Consider the following 24,325-nt stretch of genomic DNA (forward strand, 5'->3'; position numbering starts at 1 on the left):
AAGCAGCTGCTGAGAAACACTAAGCACATGATCATCCTGAGCATGTTGGTCTCACTGTTGGGACTCACAAGCTGGTTTTAATGAACATGCTTTGCTGAAAGAGACAAATACTCAGTAAAGTTTGTATCACAGAGTCGCAATTAAAACCCCTCTCTCGTCTTCCTATTTCTGCACCCACACCTGTGCCAGAAGAAAAGTCAGAGGCACCCAAACAGGAATAGTCTCTGTGTCTGTTTGGAATCTCATTCAACACAATAATTGTCTTTTGCCTGGTTGCAATGGTCACTGAGTAGGCTTGGGATAAAGCGAGGTCAGCAAAGCCACAGACTGGGCTTGCTCACATGGCTTAAGAGGAGTCAGATATTATAGGGGTAGCATAATATAGGGGAAAATAAGGCAAATCTGTTTGGGATCAAGTGGAAAGCAAGGTGGGAGAGCTACTCAGTAACTGTTATGATTCAGAAATATTTTAATTTTATTTTCATGTAAATTTTAGCAGTAAAATTAGTCTGGACCCTTACATCTTCAGGAAAGAATCACTGTGAAACAGTAGGTAAGGTAAGCAGCAAGAAACATTTGATTGTGTCCATTGCAGGCTGCAGAGATGAGACATATCCCAGATTTTCTAGAAAATTATCAAACAGATTTATTGCATGACTGTTAATTAGTTCTGAGCAGCCACAGATAGGAATGAGTGCAACAGAACAAAGCAAAAGTAAATGCAGTGCTAATAATAATCTAAAACAGGGAAACAAATCACTCTGGGGACTATGTTCTATTAAGCACCTGTTTCCCATGAAATACTGGAATGACTATCAAAAGACAAACAAATCACTCGATTTCACTCACACCATGAAAATCTGCAATGTTATGCTCATACTTCCACGCTTTTGAGGAACCAAGTATAAAGACCAATGGCAGGAGATGCTATTGGTTCAGTCCCAAAAGACAGGAAGGCAATAGACTTGAGGTGTAATAATCAAAATGGTTCAGATATGAATACTGTTTTCCAGTGTGATTATCACTTTGGGAGATGAATAAAGGATAAATAATAAAAAAAAAGTGGTCAAAGTGGGCTGGATTCAGTTAAGTACATTTTTAAATGCAGATATGAGTAAATTATCTCAGAAATATGGTCAGAATTAAGTATGTGTTTAATGCTTTAGTGAGCTCAAAGGACATATGGAAGTAATTTTGAAGGATGGTACCAAACATAGGTAAATATTTGTACTGGAGAGAAAAATTCTAGAATAATATACTGAATATATGAACACAGGATTGGTAGGATTTGAAGAAAGAATCCAAACAGAAATGAATAATTTGTATTGAAAAGCAGAAGTCAACCTTTGTACATTTGATTACAGGCTATTCTCTCAAGAAAGAAAGAAGATATCACATCTCTGAGCTGTTTAAAACACACACAAAAAAGTTACAATAACTTATCACGTAGGAAAAAGTTTAATAGGGATGTGGACATAATGGCTTATCTGGCATTTCTAATGCCAGAGGAGCAGCTCCTCAGCTGCTTTAGGGCACATGGTCCTACTGACTGGAGAGATGCAAGACCTTTTCCCCCAGTGAAGGGTCTGGTCAGAAAATGCTCATTGTCTAATGGTTGCCTTCCTTACTTGCCTCTCAGGTAGGTCACATGACCTAGACAAATTGGACCCACTACTGATTTTAGGAGACTAATTTCAGCTGAGATGGGATCTCATGGTTTTCTATAGCCTGTCCCACCCTGCAGACAGGTCTGTATGTAGGTGGCCCATCGACCCTTACTGACTGCTGGGACATGGAGCGTTAAGGGCAGCAGCACCACGATGTGGCTGCGAGCGTGGAAGGTGCTGGTTGTGATGATGGCCCTGTCAGGTCACTGATATTTCAATTCTTTGCTAAGGCAGTGGTCCCTGCAGTGGCTACTGCATCTGAGAGCCATCAATCCTTTGGATGAATGCTGGCAGCTCTCAGGTGATGCATTAGCTAAATGGTGGAAGAACAAGCCCAGAAAAATTTGGCAGTGGTGAATTGTTAAATTTAGATGAATGCCACATGTATTAATTCACATGCAGGCTTCAGGGCTGCAAACTGGCATATCTTCAGGAAACACCATCTTGTGATTAATTTAAAAAAGACAGTGGTTGTCATTATTTACCCTAAACACCCATAACTCAGACATTATTATTGTAGGAGGTAGTAAACAGGATGCTTCCAGAAGGAGGATATTACTATAACTTTTCAAATTGATTCAGAATCACTAAGCTACATTTTGGGCATTTGTTTTAGTGCACCAGTGCACCAGTGAAAGAATGCAGATGCTGAGATGGATACAGATGTTAGTCCTGATTGGGGAATTAGAGCTGGGCTTGATGGAAGAAAATGTGTTTTGGAACATCAACAAGTCCTCATTAAATAAGGAAAAAGAAAAAAAGGAAAAGGAAAGAAGTCAAATTCAAAGTCAAAGAAAAGGCAAAGGCAAAGAAAAATGAAACAGAAAAGAAAAATGAAAAAGAAATTTAAAAAGGACAAAATGAAAAAGAAAAAGGAAAAAGGAGAAGAGAAAATGAACAGGAAAAGAAAAAGAAGAAAAGAAGAAGAAGAAGAAGAAAAAGAAGAAGAAAAAAAGAAGGAAGCATTTTTTAAAATAGCAGTAGGTGTTCAGGAATGTTCAAAAGACTTAGAAGAAGCTACTGAATCAAACTTATGGGTTAAATTACACTTTCTGTCCAAAGCCGTATTTGGAATGAATGCAGTTGTGAAGGGACCAAACAAGGAATGAACATGGCATACTGTTAAGCATTTGGGAGGACAAGAGGATCTCTATCTTACTGTGATTTGTTAAAAACATTGGGCCTCAACCAATGCTAGTCAGTAAGGAATGCTAACAGCACTTTTGCAGCTTCTTGTATAACCTGCTCTATTTAGACAATCAAAAAATGAGCATAAAACATAATACTGCCAGACTGCAATAAATCTGAAAGAATTTGGTGTCTGAAGGGACTGAAGCTCACACCAAACCTAATATCAGGATGCTGTAGTTTGGAGTGTATGTACAAGTCACTGTGTTGGAAAGGTAATCTAGTTTTAAGTCGGCTCTGTTTTATGGGTGGTGCAATAATTTGTGCTGCCATGTGGCTGACACAGAGTAGGAGGAATTCATTTTTCCTTTTTCCTCCATGTTAAGGAATAAGTATTGGAGGAATAAAGCCAATAACTCCTGAGAAATTTTTAACTGTCAAGCTGGGTTGCTTCTTTTGATGAGAATAATACAAAAAATTAAGGAGGCTACATCAGCATCAGAATGACATATTTCCTGGCAAAGGGCATGTGGAAGAGATTGGTGCTGCAGTGAGCAGCTCATGGGAGATCTTGCACAGCTCTGCTAATTGGTCTGTGATTTGCTCTCCCTTCTCTGCCTCCAGGGAGGTAGGACCTGCAGGGGATTTTTGAGAGAATGTGTGAGTGAGTTTGGTTGATCTGCATTGATAGTCTGTGGAAAGGATGATTTTACTTGCTCATTCAGCCACAGTGTTTCAAATACTTCTTTCCTTTGAAACAGGGTTGGGGAACCTCTAAAATGGCAAAATGGTGAAGTCTGTCCCCAGTTCAATTACTCACACAGTTTAGACTGATGGATGAATGTGGAAAATACCTGCTGTCGCAAATGAAGGGGCTTTGGTTTCCCTAGTTCATCCTATTAGCCAATAATGGCTACCTGTAGGAAAACTGAAGCCTTGCATTTATCTGTGACAGGACCAGGAACCCTCTGAAGCTGAAGTGCTTTAAATCACTATCATGAACACTGGAGGAAAGCAAAGAATGTACTGACTTCACCTCAGGAAGTTTCTTTTCATTTCTCTGTCTAGAAGATATTTTGCACCTTGCCTTACAGTTACATAGGAAAGTTTATAGAGTCATAGCAGCCTTGGAAATCATATTTGGCAAGCCTGGACCTATAGTTCAAGTCAAGGTGCTTTTTTGGTTGCTCCAGTCATGCATAGCCAGCCAGAAACAGCTGTACAACTGGATCTATGCTGTGCATTCTTTCTCCTTCTGTCAAGGGCTTGGAGAGAGCATATGGATAAAAGCAAGGCCTGGCTACCAGGATGTTTCAGGGTGTCATGGGTGGTATCAGTTAGAAGAGACCCTGCCTGGCCTGGTGTGGGACTCAGGGCTGTTTTGGAGGACTGGTGCGAGCAGCCAGCAGCAGACTGGGAGCCCTGTTGCACCTCTGCCCCACTCCACGCAAGCTTTTACGGAGCTATTTTTGAGTCAGCCCGGGGTGATTTGGGCTGAAAAATTTCTGGCCTGCCAGAACAATTAATTCAGCCCACAGTCTATTCCCTGCTGACTCCTTCCTAAGAATCCCTAAGACACAGGCAGCACGAACGCAGGCAGGCGACTTTTTTTTTTTTTTTTTTTTTTTTTTTGGTGGGAGGCTGCTGCTGCTTCTGAGTGCCTGCGCCTCCGGCTGTATGAGGCGAGGGGAAGCCTTTGCCTCACAGCAGTCCCCCCGGCATTCATCCCACTGCTCGGCTGGCTGCTGTGCGCCTAGTTCGGGGATGGGAGAAGATGAAACGTGTGACCCCCCGAGGCCCCTTTTGGCAGCAGAGTTCCCTGGAGCCGGGACTGCACGGAGCAGTGCTGAGTTAGGAGGCCTTCAGAGCGATCCAGCCGTGTTAGCTCAGCAGTGCGTGGGACTAATTGGCCCTGTTAACCGTGGGAGCTAATTGGCCCTAGCACACCCCTGTACTAACACAGCCGTGGCGAAGGCAGCCCTGCAGAGAGCTCGCTGACGACAGCTTGGGCTTTTGTGTGGCGGGCACAGACCATGAAGAGCTGTCTCTGCCTCCCTCCCTTCGGCAGAGCTGAGTGGCGGCGAGCTCAAGAGTGTTGCCGACTGCGCCGAGTGTTTGTGCTCCTAATGACACCGTCGAGTGTAAAACAAAGATGAGCCGGTTTCTCCCAGTATTTGTTTTAGCTAAAATTTGGCTCACAGTGGAAGCCTGAAGTCATTTTAGATTAACTGAGTACGTGAAATAATAAGCCTGGCCCTTGTTCCAAAGCTGGAAATTGCATGAAAACAAATATTAATTTCTTTAATCAAAAGAGATATCAAGAGCTGAAAAGCTAGGTGCACAGATGAATGAAGACTAATGAGGTCTCATTTGGTGGCAATCACTAGTAATGCCATTGCTGTGGGAGGAAGGAGAGCACATCTCACTGTCAATCACGCAGGGATAAATCAGGACGAGGTCTTTTGAAGCCCATGGATTCATTTTGATTTATACTGGTATGACTTTAGAGCACAGCTTAGCTCTATGGTATTGAAGAATGACAAATAAGAGACCAAACTGGGCCTCTGGATACGTAATTGTTCCCCCCCTTGAGCATGGATAGCTTGGGAAAAAAAGGAGCTTATATCATGTAAAAAATAAGCGATGAAATCTGAAGGATTTTTTCTGACATCCTTTCTTAGGTTTTATTTTTCATATATACCTATATTTAGTATCCACTCATCATAGCAGTATCTGATATTCTAGATGTGTAAAAAACTTAATTGTATTGTTCAAACACTTAAGCACACTAACTCTCCCCATCCCCAATATCAAATTTGTCACCTTGGTGTAGAATAGAAGCAAACCTAACGCTGACCATAAACCTTTGAATAACAGAGTCAATACTTTAAACAATTCAAGGTCTCTAAAAACAGTCAGAAAATAAAGAAAAAGAATGGTTATAGTGAGGCAAATTATGATGGCAGATATCACTGATCTGACTTCCATCAGCTTGTTAACCAAGGAGCTGCAGAAAAGTAAATGCAAAATATTACCAGCTAAAGAGGATGAGCTCAGGAGTACATTTTACACTTATTTGTACTGATGTGTAGGTTCTTGGGGTATAAGGGACCAAAAAATAGGACCCTTCATGATTGGATTTAATGAGCTGTCCCTCTACTCTTCCAGATCTGTAGCAACTTCTCTGTAGTCCACAGAATTAATCTGAAGTCAAGATGTGATAAGCCAGAAGATACTCTGACCCTAGAGATTTGCAGAAAGCAAAAATTGAAATGTCAGTTTTCAAGAGAAACTGGCTATTTAATTTGATTGTGAATTTCAGCTTCCAGCTGACTTGATCATGGATAGAAGCATGATCACAAACTCTTCCTTTCTTTCCTAATCCATATATGTCAATATAACCTTGCTTTGCCTTGACATTGTAGAGTCCCTGGAAAGATCTCTGCAGATTTTCCAACACTACCTCAGACTACAGATGATGATTGATGCAGCAGATCTCTTTGAAACAGGCAAATATATTGACAGCCCCTTGAAACAGAAATTCTTCCCAAATGAAGGTGACATGAGGCAAAAGCTCTCGGGAGCAGAAGTGAAATTAATGTGGATAAATTCACTGCCTGAAAGAAGGTAGAGGCATTTAGGGAAACATCCTGTGTCTCACCACAGTCCACAGACACACAGATGCATATACTGTGCCAGATATCCTCCCGTTGCGGGTCTTACCTTCCCGACGTAGAGAGGGTCAGTTCCCGTGTACTCCTCCAGAACAAAGAACTGGTTCCACACCCAGCTCCTCTTCATACGCTGATGCAGCTTGTCTGACAGGTTGTCTTCTCGCCCTTCAGTGAGGGGCCTGGCACTTCCTGACAGCACAGTTGTAGTAAGGTCCATTAGTCCCCAAAAATACAAGGAGATGCCAAGTCCAAACAAGTTCTTTGCATTGCTCATTCTACCTGAAGTCCACATCTGTATGCTAGAACTGACTTAAAAGTCCAAACGCAGTATCTTAGGTCCCTTGAGAAAAAAGTAAGTTCTCTGTGTAGTCCTTTGAAATGTCCAGGAGAGATACTGGTTCTCAGAAAGGCAGTGTCCTGTAAAGTTAAAGGAAATTCATAGGAGGATACTTTTTTCCTCAAGTCAAAAGAGTTTCCTCAATAAGAAAATATGCTATAGAGTATTTATTCTTCTATATAGAAATACAATATCAGGATGCACACTTCCTGAAAACAGAAATACTATTACCATATAAGCTGCAGACCTGGAGCACTAGACAGAAGAAACATTAGGGGTTAGTCAATAAGTAAGAGTTCTCTACTTTGCTAATTTAGATGTAGTGTTGTTTTGTGATATTGATTATCATGAGCTAAGTGCATGCTTTTTGGAAATATTTATGACCAGAAGTCCTTAGAGAATATTTAAAACTAGTTCACTCTGGCAAATTATGATAGCTAGTGAACAAGATTTGGCAACTGTCTTTCTGTTTGGAAACTATGACATTGTCATTACATACACGTCCATGCACACAAGTCTACATAAGTATAGATATTATTGCTGTATGGCAAACCTTGAATATAATTTCTAGCAGCTCCAAGTTATTTCTAGTTTTAATTATTCTTTCAGCCTCTCTGTTGCTGGAATTCAGGTTTCACACTCTGCTGCCTCCTCTCTGAGGAGCTGATTGCTGCTACGAATGCAATATTTCTAGAATTTGAATGGTCAGTTAAACATTTTATAACCCACAAAATGTTTCACAGTGCTGATGGCCACATGCTATTGCATAATTTGTCCAAGCAAGTCGAGCTAACATATTTTTTCCTTGACAAGCCTGTTTGGGCAGAGGAATGCTGACCTCTGTCAGAGGACACTTTCTCATCAGTCTAGGACAACTTCTGTTGTCATGAAGTGAGTTTAGTTGGTGACATCACTCCAGGCTATGGATTGGAGCAAACCTTTCCTTCACTATTTTGCTAAGTTTAATGACTTGCTGCTGCACTCAAGTTACTCTGTTAAAACACTCCATACATCCTCTGTTGGCCCAGTATTTTTGCTAGTCTTCTAAAGAACTCTTCTTTCTCATTTCATGACAAACAGACTCATTAGGAAAGGCGTATGGAGCTCTGAGGCTTAAGCAAATAGTTCACACCTCATTTTACTGCTGTTCTATTCTTAGATCTTTAGGCTTAATTAATTGATTTATCCTGTGGAAATAAAATGTAGCAGATGTCTGTCAAATATTTCCATCTGAAATCCTTGAAAGATTTCAAAATCATAAAAAGTATTTTAGACAGTTGCATGATAATATTTTGAAGTGAAGACTAAGACAATACAAAGTTTTTAACAGAGAAGAAGAAAGTGTTTAAAAATTCCCCAGCATCCAAGCTGCTACAACTGGAGAACTGGTCACACTTAGAAATCTACAGAAACAGAAATTCAGAAATTAATCCAAAACTTGGCTGAAATCTGTAACCACCAGTTTAAGTCTGGAAGAGATGTCCACAGTGGGAGTAGAGACACAATAACTATCTAAGGCTAATTTCTACACAAAATAATGTTTCTAAGTATAAAGCCCAGGAGAAGTACAACTACACGGTGCTGCTAGCCTATACAGTTGTAAAGTGTAGCAAAATAATAGGTCCTTTACCTTGAAAAGTTTACAATCTAATCCGGAATAGGCACAACAAAGAAAGGACAAACTATAAGTGCAGAACATGGTAAATCTCTTCTAAGCAGAGCAATGTACAGAACTGATGTCTGTTTAGACATTGGCTACATAACGTGCTAGGACTTGTTGTCTGCAAAGGCAAAGAATGGGGATTTATCCAAGCAGTACAAGCCCAAAAGGACCACAGTAATCTCTGTGTGTCTGTCACTTCATGAAGAAGTTGGCAGCTGTTTGTGAGAGGCAGGGACGAGGCCCAGCTTGCTGGATGCCCACAGTCAAAGGAGTACAAGAGCTGTGTGTGCAGTGCTTGCCTCTCTCTGTACTGTGATTCCTTTGCTCCAAACAGCCAATACACATTTATGCTGAAGGAAGAAGGCCGAAGCTCTCTGCACATAATAAGTATGACCAGCTTCCTCTTGGCATGTTGCAAATAGCAAGTTATTTTCAGCAAAGTCAGGAAGACATTTTTTACAACACATGTTTTGCTGGCAAGTAAATGTGTAAATGTGTGGAAGGACTTTCTACCACCCCGTGACATAATTTAAGAGAACCCAGTAAGAAGGGAAAGTGGAGGCAGCCTACGGTCCAGCGGGTAAGGTTCTACCTGGAGTCTTTACTTTAAGAAATTTCATCTACTGCACAGATCAGTTACATTTTTGTTTATGTGACAAAGCGGTGATACAACAAAATGGACCAACTCCTGTGGCAACAAGAGTTGTATTTGTAGGTGAACTCTCAAACCACAAATTCAAAACTAATGGTGCCAGATGTCTCTTGCAATTAAGTTCAGCCATAAAGGATCATCAGTGCTTAGGCAAGATAATATCAAGACGTTGTCAAGTGAACTCATAAAGTTACCAGTATACCTGTAATGAGGCAATAGCAAAAGAATTCTGATCATCAGTATGCTTTTTATGCACATGTGCATTAAATCAGCAGAAAGCAACGTAAGTAAAAACAGTGAAATAAAGGCCAAGAATAGGGACATAAATGCTTCAGGCTCTCTGTGCTAACAGCTTTTATCATTTGAATGTGCACTTCCATGAGGAACCTTTCTTGAAAACAATGTGCAACTCAGTGGTCCCCAGGAGTAACATCCCTAAGAAAGCAACATTATTCTGGGGCACAGCAACTGTCAGGAAACTTGCCATTAAGTAAGGTAAAGTCTTGTAAAAGTATGTTCCTTTCCTGAATACCAGTAATTTCCCCATTTAATGCCAGCCCAAGGTGACATGGTCATATATTTTTGTAGGAATGGAAGAAATCCCTAACATTGAAGTGGAACAGATTTTTTTTTTTTTTTTTAATAGCAGAGTTTCTGGTGTTTCATGTTTTTCCAAAACTGTGAACAAGAAGGCTCAAACTCATAGCATTTACTGCTTGCTTAAAGGCAAATGACTACTATTAATAGCAATGTTTAATCCAGAATGGTTCCTCTCTCTCTGAGGCTGAAGGTAAATGACATTTTTTTCTGTGTCAGGTCCTGCCCTGGTGTTAAAAGAATGACAAAGGTCTCTGTTAACTTCTGGACTGAGGCACTGCTGATCTCTCTGGGTCTCTTTTCCGGCAGCTTCACCATCACAGGTGTGTACTATTGGTCTCTGCAAGGCTTGCTGGTCAAGGAATATATTTCTTAGCAGTATAAGAAGGTACTCATATACATTTAGGGTTTGTGGTAATACAACCGATGGCTGAGCTACAGTTAAGGCCATGGGTGACTGTGTGTTTCGGAAGACTCATGCACGTGGCTTCTTCACCAGCTGAGTGTGATGGATGAGTACAGGGTCACTTAGACTGTAGATGCAACACTTGGTTAGGATAATAGCCATATGCCTTGAGTGTACAAGCTTGATGGGATCTCCAGACTTAGGTGGACTGTAGTGATTTTTGCCACAGATGGATTGCACAGGCTTTGAGACAGAGTCTGTCTCGGGCTGAGGGAGAAGTAGTAGTTACTTGCAGGGAATCTGGACTTATCATACAGGAAGGTGTTTCTTACCATGACTGAGTGAGGCAGAACTGAACTTTCAATGTTCTCTTAATGCAAGATTTTTCTTGGAGCCCTTCAAAACTCATTCTTAAGGAAATCTGCAAAGATGGAACTGATGAACCTCTGCTTGCCATATATTTCATGACCCAGCATGGGGATATGCAAAGGATTTGAAGGCAGTAAAGAGAGGGAAATCTTGTTTTCCTTGCTCTCACACAAAAATTACTGAGCCCAGGAAGACTGCATGTCCAAAATCTGTGAGATTTCTGCAGACAGTGCTTTATTTTTCAATAACAATTTAAATATTTGATTTTGTTACTCACAGTGGAGTACTCCATTGTAAAACTATCAGGTGTATCTGGGCAGTTTAGATCCCTGACCCAAAGTGAATGCCTTTCTTGCCCCTGTTTTTGTGATGAATATTTGATTGTCAGCTCAGTTGTTTAGGTTACTTTCTCTATTCTTGCCCTGCAAACATCACTGAAAATCCTTTTTTTGTCAGTCGGCAGTTACAAATGTGGTTTTTGTCTCCATAAAGACCCATGAAGATCTGACTGAACTCTGTGCTGCTGGTGGTCTATATATGGTACAAAGGAACTACCTAAATCTTCTACACAAAAAAAAGTCACAATAATACACTTTCCAACAATGCAAATATAAATTTCTCTTTTAGCCCATATTGCAAATTAAAGTAGGCATATTCCAAGTCTGAGCTACTCTTCATGCTCCAATTTTAATGACACCCCCTGACACATATTTGTTCTGTAATTAAACTATTCTTAATTGAATATCTAATTCTGGGCAAAGATGAAAAGGAAAATGAAATAACTGTCAGAACCAACTTCTAGTATTTCTTGAAAGTGACCCATTTATCTTTTAATTCTGAAGAGAACAACAGTTCCAAAGAAAGGATAAAAACATTAGTAGTTTGGATGACCATATGGGCACCCCGAGAGTTCCACTAGGATTAAAACATATTGTGCTCAATACAAGGATTTTATAGTCAAAGTGCTCAGCCTTGAAAAGCTTTACAGACATACTTCGTGTATTCATCACATTGAGCAAACGGTCTGTCAGAAAGTCAGTGGACTCTTTGCATTCATAAAATTAATTACAGGCTTATGTCTTTTATGCCTGGTCCTTCCAATGGAATTTGCTGTGTGGACTCAGCACTCTTGTAGAATGCTACAGACTTTAGTGGATCCCATGCAGGCACATTGCTTGAGCAGAGGCAATTCATTTGGAGAGGACATATTACACTGAGAAAGTGGGGAGGAAAGAGGCAACTGGTTTTAAACTCCCTCTTCCATTTTCTCAGTACATGAATACACAAATACATGTGATAATTTGAATGTAAATGCTTCTAATTTGTAAATGTTTCTTAGCAGCACATACACTGCACTAGGAATATGCTAATGGAATACGATTTCTGTGTTTAATTACAGATTTTCCTCCTAGTATTTTGACAAAAGAAGCTGAACAACTTGGTAATGACCACAGTACGAAAAAGATAAAATTGACTGAAAAGAATTCTCTGAGTTTACTTTGTTTCTTGACTTTTTGTGGTATTTTAAATCAGAGGTGGGGGTGTGAGTATTGTGCAATTTTTTACCCCCCGTGGAATGGATTATTCTTTTATGTTTTCACAGATTGCTTCTTAGGTTTCCTGAACCTCATTTGCCTACTGCTTTTTTATAAGACACCTTTGCAATAAGCCTACAAGAGCACCAGTCCGTAGGAAGCTGTGGGCTGTATTCTGCACCAGGCAGACCACCACAATAGGTGCCTAACACCACCTGCCAGGGATGGAGTCTCCACTGATCCAGGAGCTCAAACCTCTTAAGCAACTGATGCAATACTTGTCTCATTTTTAGGCCTCACCTGGAGTGCTGTGTCCAGTTCTGGGCTCCTCTGTACAAGAGAGATGTGGAGCTCCTGGAGCTATGAAGATGATTAAGGGACTGAAGCATCTCTCTTGAGAGGAAAGGCTGAGGGAGCTGGGCCTGTTTAGTCTCGAGAAGACGTGGCCGAGAGGGAACCTCATAAATGTCTATAAGTATCTGAAGGGAGGATGTCAAAAGATGGGGCCCAGGCTCTTCTTGGTGGTGCCAAGCAATAGGACAAGAGGCAATGGGCAGAAACTGATGCACAGGAAGTTCCACCTGAATGTGAGGAAGAACTTCTTTGCTGTGCGGGTGACGGTGCATTGGAAGAAATTGCCCAGAGAGGTTTTGGAGCTTTCCTCACTGGAGATATTCAAGAACTGTCTGGATGCAATTCTGTTCCATGTGCTCTAGGGTACTCCTGCCTGAGCAGGGAGGTTGGACCAGGTAACCCTCTGTGGGCCCTTCCAACCTTGCCCTTTCTGTGATTCTATGATTTTAGAAATCCTAATGCTTGCAGTATCTAAGTTAGGTACCTCTAAACAGACTGCCTGGTTATAGTCCTAAATGTTTCTGTACTACTTCCAGAACTTCCTATTTTTATCTCTGGCCTAGGCCAGTTCTACTATTATTACCTGTTGTTATTCTTTATGCGTAAGTTTAAATTAAAAGGAAAAATCTAGAGGTATTTGTTATTTTTCTTGAAAACACACTTGGCCTGAACATGTATTTTTATTTTTACTTCATTTTATTGAGATCTTCATAAATACAATGAAACTTGACAACATACCATATGGTGCATAAACATTAACTCAGAATACAATCCATTGTCATAAAATTACATCTACAGAGTAGTCAACAGTCTCTCCTGAGACACATCAGTGAACTCATTTTGCTCAAGATCTGAAGTCCTTCAAAGCTATGGAGTGCCTGCAGAGTGAAAAATCCCACAGAACGACAGAGGGAGTCCCATTGTATAAATCCCAGCCCCATGGTTATAGATGCATAAAGAGATCAAAAAGAATGTAAGATACACACAATCACAAAGTAAACATGTCCAAATAAAATGATGCTGATAACTTGCATCAGGGGAAGATCTGATGCCCAGCTTTTACTCAGTGTGAGGCATTGTAAATGCTACTGTAAAGAGCAGTACAGAAGTACAAGAGAGTTTCAAAAGCTCCATGCTGGTCTAACTAATTCTGTTGAAGTCAGCCTCCACAGGAACTAAGTGTGGTGTTGAAATACACTGGAAAATCCAAAAAAAATCCAGATAAAACAACCCCCTTCCTTCAAGGATGTACAAAAATACACAATACACATGAAAATCATACTAATTACACTTTTTAAGCAAAAATTCCTTCTAGTTCTCACATTCTGACTACTTTTGCCATTCTGTCAAAACCTCTATACAAATAACTTTAAACTGTGAATTGATGCTCATGTAAACTAGCACTTTTTAAAAAAAAAAAGCATTAAGCCTTTCCTCCCCAAAGTGTGACCTTTCTTGCTTTCTTTGCAACTGTACATAGGAGCCTTTTCTCAAACCTGTCTCTAGGCCCCAAAGCAATATAAGCAAAATCTGTAGTATCCCGCCAAGAATGAGAGGATGGAAAGGGTGGAATTTTCTGTGCTATAAAAGAGAAAGAAGGCTGAGTCAGGTGTGGAGTGGGGAGCTGGTGCGTGTCAGAGAGCCAAGGGTTCTGTGAAAGCAGTGAGAAGATGGGATGGTGAATATTGCTGCAACCACCTAAGCTCTGCAAGCTGAGAGGCCAGCAGGAATAAAGATCAGGGATGGAGCCTGCTGCCGTAGGCATTGGAATACTTATGCCCTAAACAGGACCTACTCACAGCTGTTACAATCCTCCATGAGAAAAATGTACTAATGTCTTCCCTCTATTTTTCGTTTGTTTCCTTCTGCTCATGTCCTTCACTTCTTTCAGATCCCGAGCACATACCTTGCCAGATCTGCCATGCCTCTGCTATGGGATAAAACCTGCTCCTGTTGCACACCTGGAATGCATTTTGAACCTGAACTGTCTCTGTCTGTGCTACAGGTTGGCTATGGAAGCATATCATGTTCTTTAGCTACAAAACATTGTATTTCATGTATACTAGTCCCCACAATATCACATATTTCCATGCAACTGTGAAAAATGGTCTCTTTCTTACCCCACGGCTGCTGGACAGATGATAAGGTTCTCTGATACCCCCTAAATGCCAAAGACAGAAAAAGCGTTATCTCCTGTCTATAGACAGACATGAGAAGCTGCTGTCTGCCTGAACCAGATAGAGGCAATATTTCTTCCCAGGCATGAAGATCAAAACCAATGATTGGTGAGGGCCTATGAGCTGTCACTAGAGAAGACAACTTCCTAGTTTTATTATGTGTTCCTGCTTAACTTGACATTTCATGCACAGTTTGTCATATTAGAAATGTGCCCAACACAATCCATTTCCACAAGCAGCTATTGAAGAAAAAGAAGGGAATGGGCTACTTCTTTTTCCAACCAGAAACTAATATTTTGCTATCTCTCATAATTACTGTATGCACCCACTTGCCCATAGTGGGTAGTGGATTTTTTTGTTGTTGTTTTTGGTTTGTCTGTTTGTGTTTTTTTGTTTTGTTTCTTTTTTTTGTTTGTTTCTTGTTTGTTTATTTGTTTGTTTGTTTTTAAATGGTGTCTGTTTATCAAGAAAGAATATTCTTTAACTTAGAAAATAGCCGTAGGTTCTCTAGGGGATGAAAATCTTTCCTCTAATTAATATTTCTTGAGTCTGACATTGCTTCAGAACTACAACACTGGCATCTGTACCTTGCATTGATCTTTCTGATCGCCTTGTCTGAGCATGAAGACATATGCTACTAACCACCAGGATAAACATTTTCAAGTCAGCTTCAAGCTACTGTATATGAAATCAAACCAGCAAAAGAAACAGAAGTCTTACAGCCTACTTCTCTATCTGAACTATTAGAGACTACCTTGTTTTTATCACCTAGCTTCAAAGTGTTTCTAGAAATACAGAATAAGAGTGCCTGGCCTTCACAGGACACTTTCAAGCTGAAAGAATAAAGTAAGAAGAAATAAAGATGTACTGACCTCATTTGTCCCAGAATGGCTCTAATACAGCAAGCACAACTTTCATAAAGCCTGAAAAACAACCTCAGATACTTTGCTTGCCAGCCTCTAGATTTTGGTCTTCAAACTCTACTGCTGCAGTCTCCACAGAGAGTGTGAGGTATTATCTAACTGTCCTCTATAAATGTGACATTAACTAACAATATCTACCCCTCACAAATAGGAATGTATTACCTATTTCCCATCTTCTTCATAATCTACTGCTGTAACATGTTTCCAGCTTTCCCAGATGGGAAGATGAATATTCTGGATGAGGCAGTTCCTCTGCCTGGATTGCTTAATGGCTAAGAAGAACTAGTATTTACTAGAATATAGGAGATTTTTTTAGGCTTTGTCTTGCTGGCAAACTCTTTGCTTTTCAGTTTGTTCCAGGAAAATCTTTCAGAGGAGACTCCAAAACCCCATGCTCCATCTGTCTTAGTATTCAACTTGTAATGGTGATGAAATAGCAGCTTTTGTAAGAGCTGAGGTATTCTTGGCCAAAATTCTCATCCTTCCATTATCTGCTGTGAGCCATCTGGTTGCTGTCCTTCACAGGGGAGGATCTTCCGCAGCTGTTTTGAGTCTGATTTCCCAAAGAAATGAGTTTATGCAGTGATATAATTGCACTGATATTCTATTAGTATTGTGAAAGACAAATAGAGATCCCAAGGACTACTGTGTTTCATAGAATCATAGATTCATTAAGGTTGGAAAAGACCTCTAAGATCATTGAGTCCAATTGTTAATCTAGCATTTCCATCTACTCCCTGGGAATTAGCAGGTACATTAGAGAAAGGAGACCCAGGTTAACACCTTACTGAGGAAAGTATGGGCAGTTATACAATCTGTTTGACCAAGGGATCAATCCTGCATGCAATTCCAGAGTAGTAACTGAGGTATTTTATCTGATATGACCAGGGAGCTTGAAGGACCTGATGTTATTGTGTATGAAGAAAGAGTTATGGGGGAAAGACATAACCATAATAAACTAAGTTTTGTAGTTCTACTCCTCTTCACTTACAGAAAAATTTTATTTGCATATAAATTCTAGAGGTCACCCCACTGCTTTAAAGCCTTCTTAGTGGCCCAGTGGTGGCGGTACACATCAGTGCAAACTTTGAGTATGGACCTGAAAGTAAGGTCTTCCTTTCACTGCTCCTGGTGGTTACCAATAGGTAATTTGGTGCCTATTTAATATCTAGGCATACATTTTCTTTAGGCAGGGAGACATCAGCCAGTGTATGAGGAATTACAGACCCTGACCACAGCACATAAACACAGAAAGGTCCTACAAACTTCTACTGCAGGGTCATCAAGGCCCATTTCTACCATTGTTGGTAGTCACTTCATGTAATCCTTCAAGTAGTTTGAGAAGATCCTTTCTTAATTCTCAAGAATTCAGGCACAGAATTGAAAATATGCAATCAAATGAAAGCCGAGAAACGCAGAAGTATAGGAGAGTTTAAAGGAAAGCAATTATACATTGCAGAAGAGCTTCTCAAATGAGATTTCAGGTTTGCTGTTAGCTCCTCTGTGTGTGTATTTCAGCAAAAAGATTCTTCTTACATACCTGTTAAATCTGTTCTTTCTTACTTGTGGATCTGCATTTTTATTAGCAAGTTCTCTACTCCAACTTTTTGAGATAACAGGATTGGCCTGTCAAACTGGATCTCTGCTCTAACGTTGAGATTTTTGCCTTTGAGAATTGCCAGTAGCTGGTACTTCCAAATAGTTAAACTCCTTCTCCACATGCTTTGGAAATGATAGTTCAGAAATGAAGGAAATTCTGACAAAAAGAAACTTGATATCAGAATAGCTGTGACTAATAGCAGCAAAGAGGATTATACCAAGAAGCTGGAAAGATAGTACATCCCAAGTGGAAATGGAGTAGTCTTCCAGTCTGATACAAGTGAAAGCCTAATGAGAGAAGGTGTAAGAAAAGGAGAGAATGTGGTATTTTTCTGAGATATTGAAACATGCATTGCTGGGAAAATATATGATATTTGAAAGACATGTGCATGCAAACTTAAATAATTTGCCTGAAAGACAGTTACACAAGGAAATTTTGCTTCGAAGTGAAGCTGAAAAATCCAGCCTTGATGTAATTTTGTTTCTTTCTCCTTGTGGGAGTAATTTGATTAATTAAATATTTTGTATTTGAAATTTCAGAGAGGGGAAGAAGTGGAAAATAAAGAACAATGGGAATAAGCACCAGTGCTCAATGCTGAGGTCAATAATGTGATACTACTTGATACATAATCTTAGTTAACCATAAAAAATAAGACTGCAGTGCTGTGAGATGATGGAAATGGTGAGAACAATTCCTTGCTGACCCTTGTAATCAGCTTATGCACTGAAGCGTGAGTTTTGATTTCTTCCTTTTGACTGAAGAATCATTTTGTCTCTTTAAAAAATTGGAGTCGTATAAATATCACCTTCAGTTCTGTCCAGTTTTCAGCCTTTTGCTACATCTTCTCTTTTTAAATTTGATGGAAGCATGAAGAAATAGATAGATCCATTTTTACTTCATCGACTTGGCTTGATCTTAGCCAAAAAGCCTGATATAGTGCCCAGTGAAAATTGATGGGATATTATATATTATGTTCTGTCTTCTCTCAAGCCATATAACCTACATTTTTGAAATCTTCTCACTGAATTTTCCCTCAGGTACTTCAGAAACAACGTAAAGCAACAGCCAAAATTAGTGAATACCTTCATGTGATTACAGAAGATAAGTGAGTTCCTAGAGGACTGGCAGAGAAAAACCATTTTATCTATATTTAAGGGGGGGGGATGGTGGGATAGAGGAACCTGTGAATTACAGAGCCTTCTTTACAATTTCAATAGGTGGAAAGTTACTGGAACAAACAATCAAATTTTCAGCATCTAGAGGATAATAAGGTGGGAAGGAATAGTCAACACGGATTTGTGAAGAAAAAGTTGACAACAAAACCAGCCTGATTTTCCTCTCTAGTTAAGATAACTGGCCTAGCCTGCTGTGAAATGAGAAAAATGCAATACATTTTGACCATCATAAAATGTTTCACACAGCTCCACAATTCATTCTCAAAGACAACATAGGGCAATATCACCCAGGTGAAATGAGACTGACAGGCTGGAAAACAACTCAAAGGACCACTGTCAGCAGCTCAGTGTTAAACTGGGAGTCAGCATCGAGTGGTCCTGCAGGATTTTGCTTCATGACCAGTACTATTCAATGTTCATGCTAACAGTTTGGATGATGCAATGCAGTTACAAAATATGAGGAGGACACCAGGCTGGAAGGTTTCGTTAGCATTTGGGAAGATGGAGGTAGAATTCAAAATGATCTTGGTAAATTGGAAAAATGTTTGGAAATCAATACCGGATAATTCAATAAGGACAAGTGGAAAACACAAGCCTTGGAACTGCAAAATCAAATGCCCAGGCATAGAGAGGTGACTAACAGCTTATGAGTCAGCATTGTAGTAAAGGAGCTGACCACAAAATGAACAGAAGCCAACATTTTGATGCATGGGTTGTTCCAAAGGAGGAAAATACCACCCTGCGCTGTGTCAACAGGATGTTGGGCAAGTTGCTTGTGTTGTGTCTGTGGAGCATTTTACTGGCAACTTCAGCACAGAAAGGCAGCATATCACATATTAAAAGGAGGTATGGACAGACTCCCAAACTGCTGCCAGGAAGGCAGCAAGAAATTTGAGCAGAGATCTGAAAAAACAGGAAGTGAAAAGGTTAAAAAATTGATTTTTTTGAGTCTGGAAAAATGAGATTTGGGTGAGGGCATAAAAGCAGATTTTTAAAAATTGTAATGCATAGTAACAGGTATAATAGAAAGACTGCTGATCTACTTCTTAGTTTCCAGCACAGGTGAAGGTACAATAAACCTAATTTGGAGCAAGAGGAACTTAGGTTACAAGCAAACCAAACTTCTAAGAATAAGATGGGTGAAATATTGAAAGAGATGATCAATAGAAACTGTTAAATCTCAATTATTTTTTAGCTTTTTAGGGAAGGCTCGAGAGTAGTCTACTGGAAGCTGTTTAGCTGATCTCTGATCTTGTATCAGAAGCAAAAGACAAAAGTAATTTCGAAAAGTCCTACATTTCTATAACCCTGAAATGCAAATAAAATCACATCTTTATAATGTAAAATAAAAAGTCAGAGGACTCATTATGTCTAGTCTACCTCTATAATTTCTTTGGGTCTTTCCAACTCTTCATCTCCTCTTCTATTAGGCTGAATCCACAAATGCTGTGTGATTACTCAAATAAATCAGTTGGTTGTACTATGTGGTAGAGGGAAACCTTATCAGGCATGGATAATATTGTGAGGCTTATGTGAACATACCAAATGAACCCTGGAACGATCAGTGTTTCTCATGACAATTAGGAAAAAAGATGAAGAAAAAAACCTCATGCTTTTCTTGATCATCAAAAGAACTTGGTCTTTCCAGGACAGAAGGTTTTTGGCTGGATTACCATCCTGCAGGACTGATGGGGAATAAAGCATTCACTCCAGCTGTACTTTGTTTGCCCTCGTGGGTCCCCATTTCTGTAACAGCAATAATTTCATGACAAGTAAATCAGATACAGAGCTTTGTATGCTTAAATGGTGTTTCTTTTAGATTATCCCTTCAAGCAGGAGGTTGTACCCTTGATCCCAGTATAAGGACTTTTATGTTTCAAATCTGTAATCTCCCTAACCACATTGAGGTGCTACCTTCCTTCATAAAATGACCATCAAATGGTGTTCTATTGATTCAGAAGGGGCCTCTGTTTCTGCATGTGCTAATTGATACTTTATTAAAGTCTAACTTACCATACAAAAGTGCTAACTAGGCCAAACTCCCTGCAGCTTTGTAAAAGACCATTATTCCCCATTACCTTTCAAATTCCTATATGAGAAGATAAGGGCTATCTACCCACTTTTCTCACTGATTCCTGCCTCTGAGAATAGGTTCACAGTCTATGTATCCAAGCAAAAATAATTAACTGACCCCTCCTATTAAGTACAACATATTTTCAATAAAACAAAATTTTAATGCCAGCGACTCCATCATGTCTTGCTGTACAACATCAAGGGCACAGCAAGAAACACTTCTTTGCATTAGTCAGTTAAGATATGAAAGAGACCCCCTCTGCCTTTTAAAAATTGATCAACACTTTCTATAAGAATATAAGGGTTCATTTTCATGCCTTATACACTCACTTTTCTGTTTATCTACATCCACCTAAAGCTGGCATTGATTCTCTCACTTTTGGCCTATGATATCTTACAGCAATGCTCTACATTACTGCATTTGATCTTGGATTTGCCATGTTTCAATGTGAAGCGAAGTGTTTTGACAAGCCTAAGAACCAAATTTTCCCCAAAAAGCTTCTGTCCTACTCTCTTGATTTGTACAGATATTGCATTGGGCAAATCTTAATTGCTTTGCTCATTTGCACCTTCCAGTGGACTTCGATAAGAATATTCAGGTGAACAGAAACACGAAGACATGACGTACAGTTCTGCAGAGGCATAGAAAAGATACATAAAAGAATTACAGCACCTAACCATATACTTTGTAGGTACAACTGTAGATTTGGCATTTAGAGAGCAGAATCAAATGCCTATATTACATCATTTGTGCCCATTAGCCTATTAATTGTCTCATTATCAACAGTGAAAAATGGCAGGCAGAAAATGCGTCTGAAGAAACTAAAATTTTATTCAGATTCTATTTATATTACTGTGACATTCCTTGGGATGGAATTGCAATATAAATTCATAGTATTACCTGTCAAAAATCTATCACCTCCACTTCAGTCACTAGAATATCTTTCCTTAAAGAAATATTTTCCCTGCCAATCACATGATAATAAGCAAAATACAGCCTAAATGAAATTTTCTACTTTTTAATGTCAGAATGATCTCCTCTTGCATAATATAAGGGAACTGGGTTTCTTAATATTTCACTAAGGTAAAATAAAATAAAATATAATGTAATATAATATACTATACCATAAAGTGATATAATGTAATGCAGCATAATATGACACGTATGGAAAGCACAGTGTCCATTTTACCTAGAAGAAACAGCATGCTCATGAAAATGCATAATTTGATAATACCGGGAAGAGCAGACCCGACATGCATGCGGTTCACACCCATACATGCTTGGACAGCTCTAACACAGGGGCTCTATGATACACCTTTAAGTCCACAGTTTGAGATGCACTGAAGAAATGAGCAGATTTCATTAGGTCAGTTGCCAATAATTTCAAGTTGAAGATCAAAGGTAGAATAATAAACCACTGAGTGTGACTGACTCAGGAAGCCTCAGCATTTTCAGGAGGATTTAAATAGGGAAGTGGTATCTTGCAAAACTGATATAGGGAGAGCATTGCAGTGTGCTGGAGTGACATGGAGATGTAGAGGACTGGATTGTCCCAGTTCTGCATGCAGGCAGACTCATGCACCACCAGCCAAGGCTGAAACAAGGTCTTTCTGTTGTGCTGCATCTTGTGCACCACACCTGCTCTGTGGGCCTGCATCTCCCACGTGCTCCAGCTGGCAGAGACAGTACCTGGAATCCCAGACTTAAGAAACGCCTATAAGTGGTTGTGGGCAATCAGTGGGTGCTTGGGTTACACCCTCTCCAGTCATTTTGAAACAGAGGTGAAAGACTTTATTGTGGCTGTCCTGGGTGGAAGCTGGACACTCTGTGGAGTTTGTACATTTAAAATTCAGGCAGAGGAAAACCTCTGCCCCAAGGCCAGCAGAGTCTGCCCAGTCTGGTCCAGGAAGGTCTCACAGACCCCCTGTGATAGTACCACCCAACTATGTGGGGAGTGTAGTTGGCTGGGAGGCTGAAGGGATGGCCCTGATGGAGCAGCAAAATAATCACTGCTTCCAGTGTGATTCAGAGATAGGAAAAAGAAAGTGAGAATTTCCCCATGCATGGGAGCCAGGCTGCTTTGCTTGCAGAGCTTTTTAACAGGAATTTACCGGTCTCTGCAGCTTTTTAAAAAAAATGCAGGAGTTTATTCTTTAATGTTAATCCCCACACACCATTAATTTTAGAGAGTGGACTCTGTAGTTGTAGTTCCTAATCATTTTGATACTAATTAAAACTGAATAAACTAGAACAATTTGAACAATGTGACCTGGAAAAATATGTCAAGGACAATAAAACTTTTGATTTCTGGTTTAACATTTATTCAGTATTTCAATAAATGATATAGTGTCTGTCCAACATTGTTAATTAGCACGAGCTTCATTCACTGTAACTTTTCTTTCTCTTCCCAGAAACACATATATTGGTATATATCAGCAATTTTGTTTTCCCACAAGGCACATTTCAAAACAGCTTGTGTTGTTTCTCATGCAATAACATATCAATCTGAGTATATTGTACCTAATAAGATATGCCCTAAGATAGAGCACTGCACGGATTTTTATTTAGAAGGACACCTTTGATGTTGTGTGAACTAAGAAAATTTTAAATTCTACTGAAATAAAAATGCAATTCTGTGTCACTGTAATCAGTCTTGATCCATTGTAGAAGTATGGGCTCTGCATAAGTTCCATTCTAGTCTACTTCCAAATGTAAGCTTCCAACTAGACAGTCAAGACACACAGATTAGGTCTTTGAACAAGAATTTTCTGAAAGCATAAATATAAATGTATATGCTTAGTGTCTATTTTACAAATCAACTTTTCAATTATAAGAGTTTTATAACTTATTTAAGAATATCATGTCCATGTCACTGTTACTCTCCAGTAATGCATGGGTTTAAACTTACAGCCTACTTGAACAGACTATGAGGAGCAAATAATGGAATTATTCCTGAGCCTCTTATATGGATACCAATGACTGCAACAAACAGCTACTTACTATTTCTGAAGCACTGTTTCAGACAGCTTGCCTACATATAGAGAACATAGAGTATTCATTGTTTCTTATCAACACAAAAATACAATGCTTTCTAAATCTTTCCTGGTTTTCAACAATCCACTGTATTCAGCAGGAAGCAATAGAAAAAATGTACTTTATGCCACTGAGAAAAATAAATAGCAATGTTACAACATACCTTCCACTATGTTTGCATTTCTCTGTTTTGTCATTTGCAAAAGCAGTTCAGTTTACATACTGCATTTCTCTTGTGCACTTCTCGGCAGTGTGTACAACAGGTGCTTCAGCAGCTCTGTCTTCTTTTTAACATAACCCACTCCAAACAAAAAGTTCTGTTTGTGTTATAGCATGCAGCAACTTTCAGGAAAAAGAAAAGACATCATCATAAACCAATCAGACACTCTTTGTCTGATGATCTAGCCTCTTTCTCAACTGATGCACCAGTCTCTGAATGGGACCAGTAACCCACGAGGTGAGGTATACAGACACCATTCACTAGAAAGGATGCTGGGAGAACATAAGCCACGAGTGGATGGTGGGAACAATAGCAAACATTTCATGTTGAGGTGGCTGGGAATGAATAATGCATGTGTTGGGGAAACAGTTGCCCCATTCTGGTGTAGAGGGGGTGGAAAGAGTGGGCATGAGAGGTACTCTCCTGATCAAGTTAGCATTTCTAATTAAAGTCAGCATCTGCACAGACCCAGAAGACACTGTATGGTGAGAAAACAATGTGCAAGCATCTAAGGGGGAACAAATTACTACTATATGCACCCATAGAAAAAGCAGCTCAGATGCAAAAATAGTATTTTATGTAGGTAAGCAGGCACTCACAAGTGAAACAAAAGGACCAAGGGAAATCTAAGCAGGCCACATGTTCTTCTGATCTGGTATTTCTTATATATGCCATATAAATTAATGCTTCATTTCAGATGAACCATCCTTTCAAATTATTAATTAAGTAATAATCCCTGAG

At 39.6% G+C, this 24,325-nt stretch overlaps 1 protein-coding gene across 1 annotated transcript in view; it reads right to left on the reverse strand.

Moving 5' to 3' along the window:
* Positions 1-24,325, reverse strand: part of CDH20 (cadherin 20) — a 120,921-nt gene that overhangs the window by 31,575 nt on the left and 65,021 nt on the right. Inside the window, exon 2 of the mRNA XM_051799384.1 lies at positions 6,519-6,886. Within this exon, the coding sequence (XP_051655344.1) occupies positions 6,519-6,761 (243 nt within the window). The 5' untranslated portion in view covers positions 6,762-6,886. The remainder of the gene's footprint in view (positions 1-6,518; positions 6,887-24,325) is intronic.

This window comes from Manacus candei, unplaced genomic scaffold (genome assembly GCF_025592945.1).
Source record: "Manacus candei isolate 608988 ecotype Guabito, Panama unplaced genomic scaffold, ASM2559294v1 h1tg000049l, whole genome shotgun sequence".
In the NCBI taxonomy this organism is placed as follows: Eukaryota; Metazoa; Chordata; class Aves; order Passeriformes; family Pipridae; genus Manacus; species Manacus candei.